The following is a 24,727-nucleotide window of genomic DNA, read 5'->3' on the forward strand; positions in this document are numbered from 1 at the left end:
TGTAATCATCGACACTCTCTGGCGATGTCACGTTCGGGTGTAGCTGATGCTTATCTCAGTAAAAGCTTTAGCGTCTGACTCATAGACAATTTGACCTTTAGTGCCCTACTGGAGGTGGTTAACTCTAAGAAAAACTTATATCCTATAGAAATTATTATACATTTCAGATAATTATTATAACAGGTGAAGTACCAGTGGCGGATCCAGAGGGGGGCGCAACCGGCGCATGTCCCCCCTTAATTTTAGTTAAAAAAGAAAAAAAAAGAAATGGAACCCGGAAGTAGCACCAGAAATATTAGTTCCCCCCCCCCCCCCCCCTTTACAGAATTCCTGGATCCGCCCCTGAGTACTGTATCACACACCAAAGTTGTCGAAGAAATGCTGGACAGGTTGGAGAAAGATACAGTACCGTAAAATCCAGACTACGCTAGACGAGGGGCAGCTAGCTGCGAAGTCATTTAACTATAGATGGCGCTATCACCCAAACGTGAACTCGGCGCACACTGCACACTAGAAGGGGAAATACGTGGATTCTCTACGCGGTTGTGGTTTGATATCATTGTGTGAGACTTCCGTGTACTAATTACTGTGTATTGTGCACTGACGAAGATAAGGATTCACTCTGAAAAATCAACTTCATCGGTGCTAGTCCTAGTCGAGTTAAGAACATCGTCATGGAGTTTTCAGGATTTTTCGCCAAGAACAAAGTGAGTATGACATACCAGTGAATACACCCACATCTTCTATTTTTATCTCATTCTAGTAACATGCAGCATGATGAAGTTAGGGCAGTTAAAGTGAGACCTCGCACCAACAAAACACAGCGATCACATCACGATGGCTGTGGCAGTTCGAAGGGGCCCATGTGATTCAACACGCCAGTACAGTAGCAGTGAGTCTAGGCCCTACGCTGTTCGACACGATTACTAAATTGTAGGGTCTATTGTCTCTACAGTGCATTCTAAAGAGGCAGATTTGACCAGAATAAAGTTGACATAATGCCGAATGGGAAAATTGGGAGCGATCACAATCCAAAACCACTCTACGTGGTTGAGTGCTGCAATTATGTGAATGAGTAAACGTTTTTGGTTACATGTACATTGTAACGTTAGAAACTACATTGATTGTAGACGAAGACCGATGTTCCAACAAAACCAACCAAACATATTATTGACGGGCATCCTTATTAACAATAACATCGTGTAGGGCCTAATATAAAGTTTATTTAAATTTAATCTAACACCAATTGAACACATTACATGAACGTGGACATGAACGATGGTGTAGAAATAGCCTAATTCTACTATTTCTGGATCTATCTGTTTGTAAACTTATCATTACAATTCTAAAGTTAATGGCTAATATTTCAATCAAAATTTATTTATTTAGTAAATGTTAATTACCATGATGAATTTACCATGAGTTCCTGTACAAAAGGATCCACCACTGACTGTTATTGTGGGGTTAACCGTGGCAGCTAAGGCTTAGGCTAAGGGTCAGTATGAGTGTACACAAACTTTGAGTGAATTACATGATCGTAGTATTACAGTGATCAGTGTGTATGTGTGGTACAATTGTAACTCGGACTTGACTGAAAGATCGGTCTGTATCTGGTCGTCGGGATACGTGTACATGTATGTACACTGTATGTTCCACAGAGACTGTGTCTGGAATCCCCTCTTCCTAGACCTGATAAAGTCAAAAAATTTATCAAAGACTCCTCCGGACAGACAGATTTTTCTGTCTACTCTCATATCTATAGATGGTACATCATTGTAGAGTAGAGTAGAATTACAGTATTGGCCATCGGTACATACAACTAATTGTAATCTTAATTTTTTCTTCACTTTTATGTGTTACAAATTGTATAAGCAATTTATAACGTACAGAAATGAATAAAGATTTATTACTTTGTCTGCACACTGTGCCAGTCCGAAGAGAATTTCTCTCTGCATAGTTAATATCTGCTTGGTGTTAATAGAGGCAGAAGTTAATACGTGGATGGTAATCGCTGCACTTTTAATCATTCAAAGGTCATGCTGTTGGCTGTGCGGCGGTGCACTCTCAAGTGGCGCGCTATGGAAACAAATGCTGTAGCACTAGCAGATGATCAAAGGTGATGCACATGCAGCGCTTGCTGTAAAGTACTTTGAATTTACATAGTGCAGCGATGGACAAGTTTTGCTGTCAAAAATTGCAAATTCTTCCCCATGGACATTACGTTGTGGCTCACTGTCGATTGTTAATACCAAATTTTAGTGCAAGTAATCAATTTCATGTGATTGCTTATAAATCAAAAATTATTAATCCTGATCTTGACATCATACAACATTTCTCCTTTCATTGCTGGACTCCGTGATCATGAATATAACCACTCACATAATTGTTGTGAAGGCCTGATTCACATACTGTCATTTGACTAGACATTAAAATTAATGTACAATTTAGAATGTAGAAATGTTTAATGTTTTGGAGCTGTTTATTTATTGTGATGGGTGTCACTATAAAAGTGTTTACCAGGTACATGGATACATTGATTTTATTGTTGTCCGTTTAGAATGGGTATGTACATTTTATGATCAAATAAATGTCATTTTACTCTTTTTATTTTCAAAGCTGAAGGCATAACCTTATGTACATGTTGTATGGCTCTTTTTTTTATTGCTTGCAATTAGTGTGAAAAACTTTATAGTGAGTTTCAATTACATACGTACATTGTACACAAAGCACCTACATACTGTATGTAGGCATGCTTTTTACAGGAAGTACAACATAAAGCAAGAGCAAATTGTGATATCTTTGGAGTATTTTTGTACAGTTACAATTTGTAAGATGACTCATTTTCTCTAAAAGATTTTTTCTTAAACTCCAGTTGAAGCACAAGTTGTAGTTTTGGGACAACATCAGTGGACGTACAATCCTGTACAGAAATTTGTTCATGAAATGGCCTGCTGTTTTGATTTGCGTAGGTATGGGGTATGAAAGCAAATGTTCCAAGTTGCAGCTTTAATCCAATGTTGCACCCAATAGGTGATTCTGATGTGAAATTAATCATGAATGCTATTGACTTTCACTGTACATGTACTTTGTTTGCCAAGAAAGTACTTTTCTTCACGGATTCCCACACTACATTGTAGAAAGTCTTGTATTTAACCACTCGTAATCATTGTGATTAAAAGAGATTTTCTAATACCTAAAACCTACAATGTATTAAATTTCCGCAGAAGCATGGTAGTTACTGTAACTACATTTGTACATTGTAATCATTGTCAGTGAATAGAGATTTGCCTAATCCCCTAAGATATAAATCCCTAAATATTGTGATAATATCAAAATAACCTTTCCTAGACACATTGCTATACCTGAGTGAGCTACAATAAAGTAGGAATCTCAAGTTTGGATGGAATACTCAATGCCAAGGAAAATGCATAGCAAGTTTAATATTTAAAACTAAAACTACAACGTACACTCTGCATTAAAGTGCACTAGCACATAAATGGTTATTAACCCTCTCCGTGCCAGGGAAATTTGGACTGTGTATACAGCTCTATAAGGTTTTCAGTGCTGATCAGCATTCAAAAAACACAATTGGTTAAAGACGCCTTTATGCATTGTACAATATGAATTTTCCCCCTACCACTGTTGGTGTGGGTCTGACTTCCTCCTTTGCCGTATTACATGTATGATAAAATTGTGTACGAAGTCTAGAGGATTTGATTTCAGTCCCGCGGAAGTGGTGTCTTGTCCGTTTCCCTTTGTCGTTTCCTGATCCTCATCGCGATGAATAAAACTCCTTTGGAGCAGGACGGGAGCCTGTACATGGTAGTCGCAAAAAATGAATTAAAAAAAAAAGGAAAAAATTGTAATGAAACGACTCTCACTCTGTCTGAGTTTGTTCAGGGCTATAAATCTTGATTAAGGCGGCATCAATGTTTACTAGCCAACTTGACAGGAAGTGTGTATTTTGAAAGTATTCTTGACTTCGAGAGCTCATGACTCTGTAACGTGTACCTCATGGATGTGATCTGTTCAATTTTTTTATTTATTTTTTTTAGATACATAGCACAGGGAATAGTTTTCCAACTTTCATAAATTTGATTAGCAGTTTTGGCTTATGAATAATACCCAATACAATAGGAGGTTAACAAAACACAAAGGTCAAAAGGACAAAGTGTTAAAGTGTATTAAACATTATTTCCTGAAGATTCATGCCTTTCCTTAATCAACATCTTCAATGTGAACACACAAAGTTAGAAAGTGTTTGCAATATTTCTCGGAAGAAATGAGTTTCTGGTTTTGTTTTTTGTTTTTCCTGTTTTTAAGCTTGGACTTTCTCTTTGGTTTCCTTTTGTTTTGTTTGTCTCAAGTTATGAAAGAGAAAATGTTGGCGTTTCCCCAAACCACACAAGCTAACTTCAACAGAACTACACTGTATCCAGTTACAGTACCATCAAAAGAGAAACTGGCTGTGAATAGAATGCCATAATGTAACTATGTACAGTGTGAGCTTTTGTCTACTCAACTGAGCGTGGCAGTTCTTGTACAGAATAAATGGAGATAGGCCTATCAGAGGCTAGAAGGAAATTAATTAAATTCAGAACGCATCATACATTGTAGACTGAATGACCAGCACTGTCCATTGCGCTAGCTGCATACGCACAGTCAAGTCAGCAGGGTAACAACTGCAATCCAAATAATCTGGAGATTTTTGTTTTGTTGCAAGCATTCACATGGACAGAAATATTCCACTAATTGCCAATCGCGATAGTTTGCCACCGAATCTGTGCTTGCATGAAATCTGCCAAACTGGCGCATACATTTGTACACAGTGCGCTTCACACCATGCGCTTCTCTTCTCCCTTCTTTTCTTGGGCGTCATAGTGGTGTGCTGAGCGTGCTGTTTTAACGTGCGCTTTGAATGATGGAATATAAAATCTCGCGTGATTATTTGCTCCAGCATTCACATGGTTGCTGCAGGGCAAATTTTTCGCAGTAGCTCGAAAATAAACACAAGATTTCTTGGGATTTGCGGATTTTCGTCAATTACGTGTACCAAGGGGGATTTTTGTGTCCTCATCCAATGGGCAAAAATCTTGAGATTTCTATCGCAGTGGAAATGTCCAGATAGTGATCCCGCTACTGTGCAATAGCTCGAAATGAGATTTGTCATGTACACATTGACTGTAGAGCTGTACAATCGTGCACATCATACACTCCATTGAGCAGCAACTCAAGGGAGGCGAAAAAAGTGGCTGTTATTTACAGGTGGCTGCTATTAACAGGGTCACTTACATGATGTTTCTCTTGGAGAGAATTTGTTTGTTTGTTTTTTTTTGTGGCCGTATATGACAGGTGGCCACTATAGACAGGTGACCACCGAGGCAGGTTTGACTGTACTCAGTGATTCAACATCGGGTTACGATCTATTCTGACTCTAAAAAAGAAGGGTTCATTTCACAGATCTGCTTGAGTACCGCGTAGTCAAAGGCAAGACACAAACTTCGTTCTTTGGTGGCCTGACAATGAAATTTTGTAGCCAGAAAAGATGAAGACAAACATATGGAAATGTTTCACAAACATCAAAATGATAAAGTAAACCATGATGATTATATGAAACTGGGCAGGATTGATATTCAATGCAAATACTTAAAGTGCACTTGGAAGCATAAATATGATTTTTTCGTGGCATCATCTTTTCATGAAATTATTCATCTTCCAGGGGTCCATCTGCATACCGGGTTGCATTTTTAGATAGGGCTGTAATTTGGCCCGGAGAAAAACATGACTTGGCCAGTCGTGGCTGAAAAATAAACTGAATTGGCAATGAAGACCAGTAGCGATTTGGCAAGCCTGGTTGGCAGTACCTCACTGAAATGTGTGCAGTTTAGAATGATAGCAAGCACTGAGCTGTGAGCTATTTTCCCCTGTTCTGGATGAGAGAAACACACCAAAACAATGTATACATTCACAAATATTTGTTAGTCCGATTGGGCCACCAAAATATATCATTTCTTAAAAAATGGTAGCCTAACATCTTTCTGGTGGCCCCTGGCCACCATGCTACATCTCTATCGAGCTTTGATTTATCCAAGTACGCGATTGTACAACATGTATTAATTTTGCAAGCTACGTGTACACATTGTAGTTGAGGGTCTAATAAAATGGTGCATGCACCAACATATTTATAACACTTTGTAGATAACAATAAACATGCCATGCAGGTACACTCTGTTTTCTGTTTTCTTCTTCCTCTTCTTCGAGTCAGTTGAACTCAAGTTTAATCCCTTCCCCAGGGCCTCTATTCAACATTGCAGGAGGCTTCCTTTTTCTTCTAAACCTCTTCAATGTTTGCTATTTTGCTTGCTTTGTTTTGTTTTGTTTCTTTGGTGATTTGATGCAACTCATGCTACATATCGTCGCTGGGGCGACAAGACCTCGTATAGATCTACAAAATGTCAAATGTTCAGGAGAGCAAAAAAACATGGCGGCCAAAGCACCGTGGTGAAGGGGAAAGCCTTTCTTTTGACATGCCGTGGTGGCTTCATTTTTGGAGTGAGGCAGTTGGGATTTGGACAGGACATCACTTAATGCATTATTTGACCATTAATTAAAAATAGTCATTTTCCCCAAAATTGCAGATACAAGGTCTTGTCACCCCACCAGCGATATGTACTAATAACTCCAGCTACTGCCATACCTTGCAACACACCACACTTACCTGTACAGTAATTGTATTTCAATTTATACCTACCCCATATACAGCATTCTTATTCTCATCTCTCATTACAACCAACCCACTGTACCTGCCCCACCCTCCCCACCACCTGTACCCCTACCCCTACCCCCTCAAAACTCCCATGCACTCCCATACCCGACTCCAGTCTGCTTCACACACACCTTCATGTTCATATTGTTTTATAGTACATTCATAAAGCTGTCAGAATAGACCTGGTACAAGGTGATTATTTTCTACGTAGCTTGACAGCACTCCAACCTTCGACACCAGATGATAGTTACACATACAGTGTACTTCACACGATGTTTGTAGTCTAAGTGATAAAAGTTTATGATGAATTACAACTATGCTCCCACAGCACCTAACCTTAAAGATTAAATATTCGAGCAAAAGTTCCACTGAATTATTAAACCTCAGTTCTATTTAGAAATAGGAAGAATTATGCACACACAGAGCTAGTGGTAAACCCAATATTGTGTGTGACGTTGCAGTAGTGTACAACACGTACATTTGTACTTTAGGTTGATCCAGGAGCTGTGTGGGAAAGGATAATAATGCTAACTTTCCACCGGGTAGTTTATTGAACTTTATCGTTTAGATGTAAATACATGACGATTAACTACATGTATGAGTGGGGACCCGGGTGCAGAGCGTTTAAACCCTGACGAAATCTTGTGGTTCTAATTACTGTCTAATCTTTGATATAGAAAGCTCACTTTCAAGTGCATCGTCAAAGTTTAATGTGCTATACCAAGGAGGTTCTAGGCGACTTACCTCATTGGCTATACATTAAGGTTAGGAACGTCATGCCAATGTAAACTAATGTACATTTTAATGACCAGAGGATACACGCCATTCAAATACCTACATGTACAATTTTGTATAATGTGTAAATATTATTGAAGGAGTCATAAATTTGTTCACCCAGTTTTTCCCCTTCACTTCTTCTTTTGATTGGCAATCTTCCAGTCTGTGCCCTAACAAAATGTTATACATGTAGTTATCTCTCTTGGAAATTCACACATTTTATCCTCAATCAGCTTTCCAGACAAACTGGGTGTATTTTAATAACCCTGTAAATACAATTGTAGCATTTGAAGATTCCATACATTGTACATAATGGCCTGTGGTTCACTGGAAGGTACAGCAATATTGCTCTCATTTCGACAACTTTCTAAAATGATGTAAAATAGCTCACTGCCTGTTTATTTTTGTCTATTATAAGTTATGTTTATTTGAAAGCCTATTAAAAAAGACTGTTGATACCAAGAGAATGTTGTGTCACAGAAATGATTCTGACATACTTTTGTTGACCTTTGACCTCTTTCAAATTACTGTATTTTTTTTTATACAAATGTATTCTATATGAAAAGAGTAAAAATGGTAAAGCATAAAACTATAAAAAAGCGAACGGGCAGTTTTGGGCATTTCAGGGAGTAATAAAGATGGGCGTTTTCGGGCGGTTCAGTTACTAAAGAATTAAAGCAACCACTAATCTCCAGAATGTACCAGTAATCTGCATAGTGTATGTACAATGTAGCTCTCAACTATTTCTTTTATGTGTTAAAGGGATAGTACAGTTTTGGTTGAGATGAGAAATAGGCTTTCGAATTTCTGCAAGATACATTGTACCAAGAAAACACTTATGATATAGCACAGAGCATACCATTTTAAGAGGAATTCAAAGTTTATTTGGTGAAAATCAGGTTTGGAATAACTGAAACATCCAAAAACAAAGTAAAACAAAGCGATGGTTACAAAGTGTGGGTCCCACACTTTATTAGAATCGTTCTTTTTTTGATATCTCAGCCATTTCAAAACCAATTTTTATCAAATAAATGTTGAATTCCTCATAAAATTGCATGCTCTTTCATATTTCATATGAGATTTCTCATTATCTCACCTACATGTAAAAATGTTAGAAACCTGAAATTAGGTCTCAACCAGAACTGTACGATCCCTTTAAATACAGGAACATACATGTCTTTAAAGACATGTATTTCTTTACATGTAGGAAAGAAGAAGCATCATTCAAACTTTGCTTGTTTTTTTTTTAACACTAGTTAGTAGTGATGCATGGGAAATAGGTGAAGATTAATATGTTTGCATGATTTTCTCCCAGTTATTCCAATTTTATTTAATGAATTTTATGGTTAGCAGGCAAAAGTCTGGTTTCCTCATATGAAGCCATTGAATGATGTGTGTTTTTGTGTGTGACACTGTACATACGTACATATTGAGCAAGCAGTGGTGGACTGCAGAAGATCAATTTGCCTGAAGTGTAGAATTTCATTTTGTCGACCCACACACTTCAGTTTCCTTGACATTTAAAACCAAGACGAAACTGTGCGCAGGAATAGAAAATGAAAACTTGAAGTGTGGCAGTTTGTCTACTTTGAGTACATAGATACCGTAATGAGTTCATGTCATAATCAGGTATTCTCTTGAGTCATTGTTTTGTGTGCAAACATATTGATTGTATTTTATGTTTTTGGTTGATAATCTCACAACAACACCAATAAGACCCCCCCCAAAAAAAAAAAAAAACAAACAAACAAACAAAAAAGAAGAAAAAAACATCAAAAACAAAAACAAAACAAAACAAAAAAACCCAAATGCTATTTTAAAAAAAGAAATATGCTAGTTGCTTTCTCATAAAGACTGCAATAATTTTAATTTAAAAAAACATTATACACAACATGGAATTTATTTTTGGTTGAGTTCATGTCTAAACAGGAGGAAGTTGTATACATGGAATACTTTTTTTTTTTGTAGCACTTCAGGCGAATGGAGAGAATGGTATATGATTCTATACCATTCATCCTCTTGCATCCTATACAATGGATGTTTGGGTCTTCCATGCCCCTGTATAAAAGGCTGTTGGCTACATCTGCCTCCTGTGTGATTACTGCACTCTGAATTCAGTGACAAGGACTCTCTTTGTCTCCGGTGTAAACCCACCCTGTGATTGCCTGGCCAAATTTGGGTGAGAGGAGGTGGAGGCAGCGAGAATTTCTCTGATAAATCCATCAAAATTATGATCCTGTTTTCCCCTTCCAACCAACCATTCCTAGAAAAAGACGTTGTACAGTGTACAGTGTATGTGTACCTACAACTGCTGTATGTGTCACACTGTATACAGTATTTGTGTGTGTGTGTGTGTGTGTGTGTGTGTGTGTGTTTTACAACGTACATCATCCACACACTGCTTTAGAAGCCCTTCAGTATACAATTTGTAGTCCCAACAGAGTTTAATAACCCTGTCAATCTGACTTCGTACATAACACATCAGGGCTACAGGAACAGGTGATCATTCGTACTAAAGACAATCCTGTATTGATTTTCTATAGCATTTGAATCATCACAGTACATGTATGTTGCCGATTGATTCAGGATCGAATCCACCCACCCCTTCCCCCCCCCCCCCCCCCCCACAAAAAAAAGCCTCTTTCTGCAACATATGTACAGTATGTTATTGTATTTTCAGATATCAGAAATGGTTCTAATGTAAATATTAACCCCCCCTAAAAAAACAACAAAAACAAAACACAAAAACAAAAACACATACACACACACACACACAACAACAACAGCAATAACAAGAACAAAAACAACAGCAAAGCAAAGCTGAACTAAATTAAAAAACGAAGCAAAACATGTCTCATTTATAATCCGGAGGTACAGTATGGTACTTGCTATGGTACACGAACAAAAACTACACAATTTCATGTCGTGTGAAATATTAAAGAGAAATATTAGTCTAGAATGTTTACAAGTTGTCTATTAATGTTGTTCTGCTTTGCTCAAATGCAATGTTTCTCTGCATGAACGTGACATTGAGTCCAATTTGCTGCTGAGAGTCACATGTACATGCAAGAGCGTACACTACATTGTACCACATTACCCCATGCTTGGAAATATGACCAGTTTGTGTTAATTGTAGCACAATCAACCTGTCAAGTAAATAAGAAACAAACAAACAAAAGAGGGTTGTAAATCTTATGTGTGAAATACCAGTGTACCATGCTGTAGGGAATATTATTATTTCTACCGAGACATTCATTCTGGTGTAAATCAAATGTTCTCAATGCACATCTTATGTTTATTCACTTTCTTAGGATACAGGGTAAAATTAAAAAAGCCCACAGCTTTGAACTAAGACTAAGTGGCTCATGGCAAATCATCATGTGGAGAAAGTTATGTACCACACATGGTACCTCTATGATACAGGATGTATACACTATGACACTCAGTATCAGGTGTATTTGAAGGACTGTCTGTTTGCACTGGTGTAGGCCTACATGTGCACAATGTATTATTGAATACATCCTTGTATAGGGTGTCCCTTAAAAATGCACAATGTTTTAATAGCCATTGTACTGTATCCTGTACTTACTGTATGCTTGGTGACAAAAATGCAGATTCTGGTACTTTCATTTGTTTTAATATGAAATAGATATTGATGCTGGAATCATTATCATGGTTTTACAATCAACATTGTGCATATAACATTATAATGTACAAACTTTGTATGTATAGGCCTACAATGTACCCAATTGTACTGTATTTTTATATAAGTTATAATATGCACTGTAATATAGCACACAGTATCCATCTGGAAATATAATACTCACTAGCCCTTCTTCTGCCTCACTGTGTACAGTATTAATGAAGATACATTTGTATACAGTCTGTTTTGTATTAACTTTCAAGGAAAGGGTGCCATTTACAATGTATTTAAAAAACAAACAAACAAACAAAACTAACTAACAAACATTCAGTGCATGCACATACACTTTTGTACAAATTGTACGTGTACATGTAATAGAATAGAAGACTGCTAGTAAAGCCCGAAAGCTTGCTGTTCATGCTATACAGAATACCACATGCCCTATTAAAAACTCCAGCGTACATTGTATTTGTAACAGAAACAAGTTTTTTATTTTCTGTTAATTAGCATGCATTCTTTTATTCTTTTTGTTGGGGTGGTGGGGGGGGGGGGGGGGCTTGATGCTGTGATTTGTTTGTTTGTTTTCTACGTGAAATGAGTGCATGCTATTAAACAGGATCATTTTGTACAGGTTCTAATGACTTGTGTGTGTACATGTAGCATTATTGAGGCCATCATGTTTTGTGTTACCAGTAACTCTTTGGAAACTCTATCCCTTTTAATACGTGTTTACCCACTGGACATTGGTAGGGCATGTCCAGGTGGGATGTTTACAAAATTTGTACTCTGCTTCAGCTCAAGTTCTTCTAGCAGATTTTTGAATTCACGAAAGACATACTGTACAACACTGTACCATAGCAAAATAAAGCTTGTGTGAATGATTTCATCGGTTATGGGTTCCATAAGACATGTAATAAATAATAAAATTATTTTGTTGTTGTTGTTTTGTTTTGTTTTTTTGTTTTTTGTTTTGTTTTTTTTTTTTTGGGGGGGGGGGGGGGTCGGGTTTAAAAGTGGAGATTAAACAGTAATGTCTAGTTGTGATGGTTTGCTATTAAATTGTTCAGCCAAATAAGGCATTCAGAAGACAAACCCTACAGATCTGATTCTTTTTCTTCTTCTGGTCGGGGAGGTGTAAACCCCTGTACTGGTTTATATTAAAGTCGGCCTCCTTCAATAGGCTGAAGATTCTTGTAGATTGTTTTATTTACGTTATAATACAGTTTATTTGAACAGATATTAACAAGCGCATAACAAATTCGAAGACAATGACTGGCTAATGTGGTCAACCGTTTAATAGTCGGTTACAGATTTTGATAGTTCTCTGTTTGTGTAAAGTTCCGCCCTTTCTGCATCACCTTGACTTTGCTATTAATTGTTTATACATGCTGTTCTGTGACATTTGTGTGTGTGTGAAATGGAGCAAATCTTCCACTTTGGCAAGCTAAGACTTAACTGGCTGTTCCTCCTTGCATCTTGCAGACATTCCGCCCCAAGAAGAAGGTGGAGCAGGGAACGATGCGGTACAACCTCCACAAGAAGGCCCAGGCGTCCCTCAACTCAGGCCTAGACCTACGGGTAGTGGTCAAGCTCCCTGCTGAAGAAGATTTCAACGACTGGCTGGCGGTACATGGTGAGAAAGCTGTTGTCCATTGCTGTAAAATGAGGAATGTTCGCATGCGTTTTAATTTCACAAATTTCGCGAGAGCCAAGATTCGCAAAGTTAGAATGCATGCGAAAGTTCTTGTCTACATTGTACGCATTGAATGTTAGTGGCAACTCGCGAAAATTTCATGCCGCGAAAAAGGCCGTCGGCTCCAATTTGCGAAAATTTCATGCCGCGAAAATATCATATCTTACAGTATCAAATTCAATGTTTGGTGGTTTACTGGGATGGTACAGTTTTGGTTGAAAAAGGGCTTCAGGTTTACGATTTTTTTTAATGATGATTTTTTGAGCTACGCGTGTAATTAAAAACCTCTTAGATAAAATGAAAGGTCATAATTCTCACAAGAGTTCAACGTTTATTTGATGAAAGTTGGTTTTTAAATGGCTGAGATATATCCAAAATGAAATGATCCTCATCAAAGGTGGGACCTGCCCTTCATTAGGATCGCGTTGTTATACTTTGTTTTTGGACATCTTGACCATTTCAAAAATGATTTTCATCAAATAAACTTTGACTTCCTCTTAGAATTGTATTGTTTGGAACATTTCATAAAGCGGTTACCGAGTATCTCACAAAAAGTTCAGAGCTGTCCTCCTTTCACGTACCCTTCTGAAAATATTTTGGATGTGATTTTATGCAATGAAGCTCTAGCTTGAAACTGATTAAAAGAGCTAATGGTTGTCATGACTACAGGGTGCTAGATTTATGGATAAGTTTGTGTCTTTCTTTCTTCACTCGTTTGTTTCTTTTATGTATGAATTTCGTCATCCATTTACAAATCTATTTGAGTAGTGTCATAATAAAATAAATGGATTGATTTGATTCTTTCTTCACATCTTCTGCCTTGTATTGTAAGTAAATTAATACTTTCATGGAGATTGCTTCTCAATCACAGTGTACTGTGCTCTCTCAAAACCTTGTGCTCTGTTCGCCAGTTGGGAACTTCCGCTAGAGAGCTCACTGTACTGATTGGTACAGATCTTGAAACTGATTGTCAATGAATAACAATTACTGGTACCCTATCCCCATTAATCCTCATTGTGTCACTGTGGCCTTTCTGTTGGGACTGAGACACGTGCCTGAAAAGGCTACAGCTTGTAGCTACATTGTGAACTACTAGTGTATTAATACAGTTTGGTCCAGTATGGAGGAATGATATAAAGTTCTGATGAAAACAAATTGACAGTGAAAACATGTCTAGTTACAGTTTATAGTGCTTGAGCATGTGAAGGGTTGATTATAAATGCACTGCAGGTACACGTTTGTATGTAGTTTTTAGTACCACTGCCTTGAAGTACATGTTGGAGGCATTGTATCATTGACTTGAGGCTGTCCTTCAGGCATCTGTCTGTGTGTCTGTCCATCTGTCCTTTTATCTGTCCATCCAACCATCCCTCTATCTGTCTCTCTCAAATAATATTAGTATGAATTTACACTGTAAAGAGATCAAAGGTCACTGAACTTTTGCAACTTTGTCGAACTGAAACTTGAGCTAGTCATATGATATTGTATTGCAAGCTGAATTTGTTTTGTTGTGACAGCTTCTGGCCAGATCAATATTTATTTCACTCACATTGGATTGTTAAAAAAATATATATATACATGCTTTTGATCATTATAGGTCTTTGGGTCATCCACCCAGTGATATCAAGACAGATTTGACCAGCTTTTTGTACATGGGCATTTTCACAGTAATGGGGTCCATGTCAAAGGCACTAGGTAATCTTATGTTTCCAATGTGAATAACCCACCAAACACTTTAGCACTGTATAAAGCTCACCTAGGAGAGATAACTTTGTCCAGATTTTGCTCCAAGCAGGCTATCTATAAAAATTTATTTAAAAAAACATAAAAATAGTGAACGTATGTAACAGGTGGACAGACATTTGTGTACTAATGCATGACAGTCAAATTAAATACCTTCTATGGTAAGTGAGCTTTTCTTTACTAAAACAACTGATATGGATAAGAAGATACAATATCACCTTCAAAATTTAAATTAACTGTGCACTATAGTACACTTGTAGAAAAAACGAACGTATGTAACATGTGGACAGATGTGGACGTTACATTTTTGTCCGTCCATGTTACATACGTTCAGCCTAAACTCTAGAAATGTACCTTAATGCACAGGTAATTTGATTTCTTTGGATGATGTTATCTCTTATCATCCATATCAGTTCATTTAGTAAAGAAAGGATCATTTTCCATGGAAGATACTTAATTTGACCGTCATACATTAGTACACTAATGTCTGTCCACCGGTTACATACGTTCACATGAAATTTTCATCTTCAATTTTCAGAAATAAAAAAATATATAAGTGACTCATTTAAAGAAAAAAATATTATTCAGGAATCACTTAAAGCCATTGTATTTCATTTAGAATGTAAAGCACTGTGGATATGTCCGAAACACCAAATGTAACGTTGGGGGGTCCCATTACCTTGAAAATGCCCACATGCTTCATTATTCTTCCCTCCTCTCACATTTCTTTTTGTGTCTCCCTCTAGTGGTCGACTTCTTCAACAGAATCAACCTGATCTACGGCACAGTGTGTGAATATTGCAACAAGGAGACATGTCCAATCATGAGCGGAGGACCGAAGTAAGTACATCGTACAAAAGTCTTTCCCAGAGAAAGAGAAAATACAAGATGCTGCAAACACAGCCAAGTTTTCACGTCAGTCCATCCAGGAAAAAAAACAACAACACTTCATGTTAGGATGTTTTTGAGCGCTCTAAAGCAAACCAAATTGAACCGAACCAAAGGGAACCGTACTGTACTATGTAATATTTGATGCGTTTGCGCTCTCTGTTGAGAAAGCGTATATTATGAGTTATTTTTAGAGGAGGTCACACATTTTGTAGCAACAGGGTCATTCACCTGGCGCGCTTGAACTACTGACAGGTGTCTCAAATAAAGAGAAACTCTTTGAATTATGAGGTATTTGCCTGATATGCGCATTCTCACATGCAAACTTTTGGTACGCTTTTGGTACCCTTTTTGAAGCACATTGTTCAGTGGTCCACTTTTGGCTCAGTTCAGTTTGGTGTGGTACACTATAGGAGTGTTTGAGCGCTCCTCTGGCGCGGGTTCAGTACGGTATGGCTCACTTTAAAAGGAGAGTGCTTGAAGGCAACCATAGATAGAGCTATTTATCATACCATGCTCTGTTCCCCACTTGGCATACAAGCAAATATTACCTAGATTAAAGCTGTGTTTGTGTTGGGTTGCACGCATTTGCGCAGTCAAACTTTTACATAATCCATGAACCAGATTAAAACTGTGTTTCAAGTTTTAAATGAATTTGGGCGTAAATGTTCATATCTGGTGAGCACCATCTTCAATATCTTCTCCTGTAGAATTTGACTATTGATGAAAAGCGCCCTCTAGAGATCACAAGAGTGACTTCAATCTATCTATTCTGTGGTCAACAGGTACGAGTACATGTGGATGGATGGTGACAAGTACAAGAAGCCGACGGCACTTCCCGCCACAGACTACATCAACAATCTCATGGACTGGGTAGAGCATCTCATTAACAATGAGACTTTATTTCCAGTTAATGTTGGTGAGTTTCTGAGTGTGAACAACTCTGAGACATTGCAGTGTCCTGCGCACATGATGACTGGGCCGTTTCACACTATTATGCTGACCATGTTTCTGCTTCACATTGTCTAATTTGCCACATGGGATGTAGACAAATGCATTTTATCAAAGCTTTTTGGGGAGGTACAAGAAACCAGATTAGATTTTTGATGTGAGCAGTTTCCATTTGATACTCAGCTGTTATGAAGGAACTATTCAAAATTTTGCAATAAGAACACACAAGGTAGTCTGTTCAAGCAGTCTGCAGTTTAGGACTTCATTTTGGGATTGGGATACCCAGGTTGAATGATATTAAGTTTTCAAATACATGTATAACGTGATAGGGTAAAAAGCACAGACAAAGAAATCAGTGTAGATACAAAATGTAGTAAAAGCCAATCTTGGAAATGGGATATTTACATTTGATAGTAATAGCAATCTAATGTACATGAAAATTTAAGGTCAGAGCAAAAAAGAAAAAAAAAAAGAAAAATACATGGGAAATCAGCTTCATGTGTCAGTGAGACTGGGATGAAAACGTAAAAATGTGTTTTATAGAAAAGTTCTCTCTCATGTTGCTGTACAATGCTCTCCTTGCAGATGTCGGTTTCCCCAAGAACTTTGTCCCAACGTGCAAGAAAATTCTGACCAGGTTACACAGAGTGTTTGTCCACGTCTACATCCACCACTTCGACAAGCTGGTCGAGATCGGAGCGGTGAGTGGGCTGGCCCAGAGGACTTGGGATGATATAGCAACGTCTGTGCCTCGTTTCATAGATAATGTTTAGGAAAGACTAGCACCTTTTTGTAGCAACAGCCAATCAAGAAGTGGAATTCTTGTCGTTAGTGTGGCACTTACCATTCCAACTAAAGTGTTATGACAGGAGCATTCTATGAAATGGAGCGTAGGGCAACATTGTATAGAAAGGTGTAATGATAGCAGTTCTTACAGCAGTGGCATTGTATTGACCAGAATCCAGTGTCCTGATTGGCTGTAGGTCACTCCCGATAAAAGCTCTTGCACTTTCATTTTTAAGTAGCCGGACACGTGTTTATGACCATGTGACTCATTGGACCTTTTCCCAAATAGACAGAGATTTGGAGTATGTGTGTGTGTGTGTGTGTGTGTGCTTTTTGAGTGTAAAGAAAGAATAGAAAGGTCTTGTCATTGGTGATGTCACTGCACAGCTGCGTTGCGCCATTTGACCCAGGAAGTTAAGGTCAACTGCCTACCACCATACATGCCTCATCATTCACACTCAAGTAATGGCTAGAAAACACAACCGGAAACAGCTTGGAGTCAACCTTGAGATATAACGACAGTGCATTTATCTACTCACAGAAAGGCGACCGTGGTCTCAAAAGATTTTCAAAATGCCCTTTGAATGGCGTTTCAAAACAGCATTTCTTATTAAACACGTTTTAAAACATGGTTGCATTTATCTAACCCAAGAAAATGCTTTTAGTGTGTGTTTGTTAAAATGGTACCCTTGCCTTCCCCTGCAGTTTTCTTGCCCGAGGCGAAGAATTTCGTTTTCCGGACATTGTCCTGACGTTGCATGTGTAAGGTCTGTAAAAACAGGGCTTGAATGTGCTAATGTAGAAGTCAATATCAAGTTTGTTTCATTTTGTTTTTGAATGAATTTTTTTTCCCCTTTTCACAGGAGGCACACATAAACACCTGCTACAAACACTTTTACTTCTTCGTCACAGAGTTCAACCTCGTCGAACACAGAGAGTTAGAACCATTGGTAAGTTGTGCCTTTTGTCAGGAAGTAAAATCAAATCTTATATTTATAAATTGCACATTATGTTGGCAGATGGGGAAGGGAATGGGTTAATTATTGTGATTTGCACGTACTGCTGCCACTGACTCTTAACCCTATTACCCACCGGGTTTTTTGAGGGACTTGAAACCACCGGGGTGGGGCCTTTTTGGCCTCCCTTCAGATCTCGGTTGTGGATCGCACGATCCTCACGAAAATTTGCACTAAGGTAGAGGCCAATGTAATCTACAAAATTGTATACTTAGATTTTTCAAACTTTAATTTATGTATTTTGTATTAATTTATGCTAGTTTATGCAAAATCATGTTTTTTTGCTTATAAATCAAAACATAAAGCTCCAAGACTTCTAATTTTTGGCGAACATATTCTTTTCAATATCCTCAACAATGATATTGAAACAAAAATTCGGCTTCATAATTTTTTCTTATGTATTTTATTGTTTATTGAATTTCTTATGTATTTCCATGTTTTTCACTTTTTGTTTTGTTGTTTTTTCATCAAAATTTGTCGTAGAAACTTTTTAGGCGCACCTGGTAAACTAGGGACGGCGAGCGACGCGGTGCGACGCTTCTGCAAATTTCTTTCAATTTCCGACGTCAAAGGACACCCAGCGACGGTTAGCGACGGCGTACAATCACTAGTTTAGACTGCGTGTCGGCGGGCGCCGCCGAGCGTCGCAAAGCGTCGGCTAACTCCCAAGTATACTTGTAAAAGACGAGCCCTCACAAATGGACCGTTGCATGTACGAAAAGGAGCTTACCTGGTGGCCGTCTCGCTGCGTCCGCAAAATAAGCTCCTTCCCTCTACCCTGCCGATGCGTCCCGATGCGTCTCGAGGCGTCCCTCGTTGAATGGCGACTATTGTTTCGTAATGAATAGAAAGCTGAAGTGCTACTACTACACTAGTGCTAGGCGGAGAAGCCACCGGCAATCCAGGATTTGGGGCCACGCACTGTTTTGACATGAAAATTACACTTAGGCCTACTGATACATGTGCAAATGTATTTTAGGTTACAGAAATGAATTGTGACATGATTCAACTCCTCAGCAATGCAACTGCGAACCAAATTCGGCAATTAGTATTAAGGAAGAAATGCCATAAATATACTATTGCTTGATGCTTAAAAAAATCGCGAGTTTACCGTTTAATTCGCGCTACTCGCTCGCTACTCATGATCCGAATCCCGGACGCGTGCGTGTACGTAGTGCAGCGTCCGAGTATACTTGGGCACACAATCTGCGCCCTGGGCTTGAGATGAAATTTTATGAAGCACAGCTGTGACTTGTGAGAGCTAAAACATCAAATGCAAGTCCCCGCACCGTACGTAAATTTTCATTTAAACGCAAGGAAGTTCATTGCTAAAAGCAAGCGTGATTCCGTAGGTAAATATCGAACGCAACCTTCACTAATCAAATGGAATAGAAAGTGCTACATATTACTAGCAGACAAAGCGGAGAAGCCATCGGCAATAGGACAGGGTTTGGGGCCACGCACTGTTTTGACCTGAAAATTACACTTACTGATTTTCTAGGTTACAGAAATGAATTCTGACATGATTCAGCTCCTCAGCAGTGCAGTTTCGAACCAAATTCGGCATTAAGTATGAAGGTAGAATTGCTGCCCGATGCTTACAAAAATCGCGAATTTGCCGTTTCGCGCTACTCGTTCGCTACAACTCCCGATATCGATCCGAAAATCCCCGATACGCATAGCGTACACGTGGTATATAGTGCACATAATCTGAAAGCACCGAGCTTGGGAAATTTCAGTAGTTGTGAGAGGTAAAGCATCAACAAATGCAAGTTCCCGCCCGAGAGCGAGCCGTACGCAAATTTGCATTTTATTACAAGCAAGTTCATTGCTAAGCGGACGCTCGATTTCGTAGGGAAAATATCGAACGCAACCTTGACTAATCCAATGCCAATTTGCGTTTGTTTCTAATTCAACGCAAAGTTTCAGGCAAAACTGTATTACTTATTTGCAGGCAAAACTGTATTACTTATTTGCAGTTGCAAGTCAAATCTCTCACAGGGCCAGCGAGCCCTGGTCCCAACAACTTTTAAAGGCACGACGGACATCGATATCCACTCGATGGTATTCCAAAATGCGTTCGGAATACCTTTTATCTCGTGGCATGCACTCGAGAATGCCCGCATTCTATACCCATTCCGGCCGTCGCCTGGGAATGCTCAGCTTAACAGGGCCTAGAAATAAGCCGGGCATTCCGGAATGAAACTGAGAATGCATCAACAATGAGGGTGACTTTGTCTAATCTCTCTATTGTCTGTTAAAACCTAACGGTAACACTACCAACAGGATTAATTTGCCAGGGTTCACAGCCTTTGTCTTCTAGAATGCATTCGATCAGCCCCACGCTTTCACCAATGAGGTGCATTTTGTATACGTACATGCCGCTAGGCTAGCTCACCGTTTTGCTTCCTTCGCTAGCTCTCAACGATCGAACATGTGGCTCTAGCTAGCTGGCCTGGTACATTGCGAAGGTACCAAGGTAGTCTTTATCCAGGCATGCTAGATTTCGAATTTTCTATCAAAGGACATTTAATTCAGTTTTCGCCTAGAAGGGATAAATCAATCCTTTTGCATGGCTACGTGAACATTTGTGATATCAGGGAGGTGAGGTCTGTTCGCTATATGCTTTTTTTTTAGGCGAAAAGAAAGACAAAACAGTATCATATGACGTTTACAGGAACTCAAAAGGGGCTTTTACTCAAGACTAGTGCTAGAGACATGTCCCTGGCTCACTCCCACTCCCAGGCCAGACTGTCTAATTGATATCTACACGTGGTTTACAACAAGGGTGGGGTGTGAAGGAATGCATACGCGCATTCCTTTGCTGGCAGGCAACACTAACTTATTGATTGATCCACTCTGCTTTCATGGAAATTTCCACAAGCTTGGCCTGGCTGGGGCATAGGTATCATTCCCATTTATTCAGCTAGCACATGTTCCTTTGTTTGTTTTAGTTTTAGTTTAGTTTTGTTTTTGTTTTTGTATTGTACCGAACTTCTTCTTTGTCGGGTGGGCTGGGGAGAGGAAAGATCAAAGTGAGCTGAGAGGGAATGAGACAGGGAGAGGGGAATCAAAAGGAGGAATCGTCTGCTAAGCATGTTGTCTCCTATACTTTTGCACAGTTCCATAGATTGTCCTCAAATGCCAATCATGTGAAATTAACCGGTTTTGGATCAAATAGAATTGAACTGATATGAATAATAATATGAAAATCAGTGCTGTTGCTACAATACAAACGCATTCTACGTCACTACGAATGATTACAAGTTACTGATCTTATACTGCAGGACCTATAATGTATTACAAAGCGTTTTTAAAGCGACAGGGCTGTGTATGAAATTACAGACCAGCGTGGCTATAACGAGCTACCCTCACAACCATGAAGCAAACGGACAAATTACAGATAGGAAAATTATTCGACATGTATTCTAGCATGTTCCGGAGCTGCATGTTATTGCTATTTACTTTCGAACGTAAAAGTAAACATCAGACATCTATTTTATCATCGTACGGAGTTGAATATTATCGTTATTAATTTCCGAAAGTTAAAGGAAACCTTCGACATTTATTTTAGCATCTTCCGGAGCCGAAGGGAATGTTATTGCTTTTTACTTTCGAACATAAAAGCAAACATCAGACATGTATTTTATCATCGTACGGAGTTGAATATTATCGTTATTAATTTCCGAAAGTTAAAGGAAACATTCCACATTTATTTTAGCATTTTCCGGGCCCGAATGTTATTGCTATTTACTTTCGAACATAAAAGCAAACATCCGGCATTTATTTTACCATCGTACGGAGTTGAATATCATTATTATTCATTTCCCAACGTCAAAGCAAACGTGCGATATTTATTTCAGCATCTTACACAGCCGAATGATATCCTTATTCATTTCCCAACGCAAAATCGAATACTCGACATTAAATTTAGCACCGTACGGAGCTGAATATTACCGTTATTCATTTCCAAAAGTAGATAAGAAAACATCCGACATTTATTTTAGTATCATACAAAGTCAAATATTACCGTTATTAATTTCCCAAAATTAAAAACAAATATCCGACATCTATTTTAGCATCTTTCGGCGGTAAATGTTATTGCTACAGATTCGAACATAAAAGCAAACATCAGACATTTATTTCATCGTCGTACGGAGTTGAATATTACTGTTATTCATTTCCGAACGTCAAAGGGATCATTCGACATTCATTTTAGCATCTTCCGGAGCTGACTGTTATTGCTATTTACTTTCGAACGTATAAAAGCAAACATCCGGTATTTAACTTTCATCGTATACGGAGTTGATTTTTTTTTATTATTCATTTCCGAACGTCAAAGCAAACATGCGACATTTATTTCAGCATCTACCAGAGCCGAATCTTACTGTATTCATTTCCAATAGTATAAGCAAACACCCGACATTAATTTTAGTATCATACAAAGTCGAATATTACCGTTATTCATTTCTCGAAAATAAAAACAAATATCCGACATTTATTTTAGCATCTTACGGAGTCGATTGTTCATAATATTATATGAAATTTTGGTGCCCGACGTGCGTTTTTGATGGCCCCGGGCCACCGCTAGTGTCGAGACCTGACAGTATACCTGGTATAGGTACCTCCTATAGCAACAGGGTTGGCGTCTCATTCAGGCAAGAAAAAATACGAATGTATCGAACTGCGGTACGAAACGCAACTTTAGGCGACGAGTATTATGTCGTAAAAAAACAAACTAACCAACATACAGAAAAATCGAACAAAAACAAAATCTCTGTGTTAGAAATTCGTTTCCAGAGACACTTTTACTCATTTTTTTTTCACACTGAAACTGAAATACAACGTGTATAATATGGCGCGACTTTTCTTTCTCACAACGCAACAGGGCGGCGTGTCGTTCTTTTGAAGGTCAAAGACGATCGTGATAGAGGTGCACGAGGCCGCGATCATTCTTCGTGAATGAATGGTTTCAGTAACGCGTCTGCCTTCTCGGACGCATTCCGGACGCCTTGAACAGATGATTTTATAATCCCTATTCTCGGAATACGACGGAATGCCTCTATTCACAAGGCTGAGGGGAGGAACAATAGGGCATTCTCAGTGCAGGCAGAATGCGTGGACCGGGAATGAAGTAGAGAATGCGTGCATGCCGGACGCATTCTGGATTACCAGCGACTGGATGTCCGTCGTCACAGCATACAATTCATCACATTTTAGTTTGCTTTCTGCAGTCCCGAGGCGTCCCTCTCTGAATGGCGACTGCTGTTTTTTAATGAATAGAAAGCGCTACTGTACTGGCAAACAAAGAAGAGAAGATTAATCATTATCTTACAATGTCTTCATGAAGTGTAAAGTTACTCTAAATACTACGGATTTGGAAGTAAAACGTGATTCGTTTTCTTCTCTTAAATACGTTCTTTGAGACCTTCAGCAAAATGTGATAGTCCCTTACGTGCTACAAAGTAGGTTATAGCTCGTTATTCCGAAGGTTCGTTATACCCGAATTTCATTTTCGTATTAACGAATCTCCGGAATAACGCCACAAATGTTCGGATTAACGAACCTCTAGGTATAGGGAATTTGCGTGTTTCGGATCAACGAACCTTCGGAATAACGAACCTTCAGAATAGCGAACCTTCTGAATTTTGAATTGATTTGATTTGATTAATTTCATTCTCATTTTCATTTTCATTTTTTTCTTTCATTCCACAAAACATAACACAAAGTAAATCTCAAATTCAATCATAAGCATATATACATTACAAAGTATAACGATCAATGGTAATCAACAAACTTACAAAGATATGCACACATACTGGAATTACAAAGTTATGTTTGAAGGATAAAAAAAAAATGAGAACTGAGGGGTCCACTAAAAACCATTGCTTGTAGATTGTGGACCACTCTAAAATATCTTCAAAAATACTTATTGTAATTACAAGTACATGTACATAATACAGAAAATAAGACAATGAAACAAAGAACAGAGACACAACAACATGACATGACTAAACTGAGGGAGATACGATTGAAAGGAATATAGCAAAAAACAAATTTAAGGGAAGAAGGAAAAGAAAGAGATAAAGAGAGTGCCTACACGCTGGACAGAGAAACGGAAAAGGGGATTGTGGAAGTATTTCGGACAGCTGGTGACTGCACGCAGCTGTGGAAAAGTTAAGGATATATGCCGAATTTCTTTACTTTATAATGCCATTCTTTACTTTATAATGAATAACGAACAGCAGTTTCTTTTCCTCCGTCATGGCTGAAATCAGAAAGTCTGCCATAACAATGATTATCGCTAAATGCCACGCTGTGTTTGGACGTGCCAGTGTGCGAAACACGTGGTTTTACTTTCAAGTTCAAAGGAAGGCTCTATGTGCTTCTGGCTTCTTTGAGGTTTGTATACTGCAAGTTCCATGGATCGAATGCGCCGTAGTAGCTGTGCTTAATGGCTTGGT

General features: G+C 38.5%; 1 protein-coding gene across 1 annotated transcript in view; it reads left to right on the forward strand.

Annotated features, from left to right (window-relative positions):
- Positions 1–573: 573 nt before the first annotated feature.
- The window catches only part of LOC139736579 (MOB kinase activator 3B-like), a 34,405-nt gene continuing 10,251 nt past the window's right edge, over positions 574–24,727 (forward strand). The window contains exons 1-6 of the mRNA XM_071647325.1: positions 574–707; positions 12,669–12,819; positions 15,369–15,462; positions 16,296–16,429; positions 17,047–17,162; positions 18,111–18,197. Coding sequence (XP_071503426.1) covers positions 675–707; positions 12,669–12,819; positions 15,369–15,462; positions 16,296–16,429; positions 17,047–17,162; positions 18,111–18,197 — 615 coding nt within the window. The 5' untranslated portion in view covers positions 574–674. The remainder of the gene's footprint in view (positions 708–12,668; positions 12,820–15,368; positions 15,463–16,295; positions 16,430–17,046; positions 17,163–18,110; positions 18,198–24,727) is intronic.

Source organism: Diadema antillarum, unplaced genomic scaffold (genome assembly GCF_040938485.1).
Source record: "Diadema antillarum isolate AM-2024a unplaced genomic scaffold, OU_Dant_1.0 seq00000656_RagTag, whole genome shotgun sequence".
NCBI classification, from domain to species: domain Eukaryota; kingdom Metazoa; phylum Echinodermata; class Echinoidea; order Diadematoida; family Diadematidae; genus Diadema; species Diadema antillarum.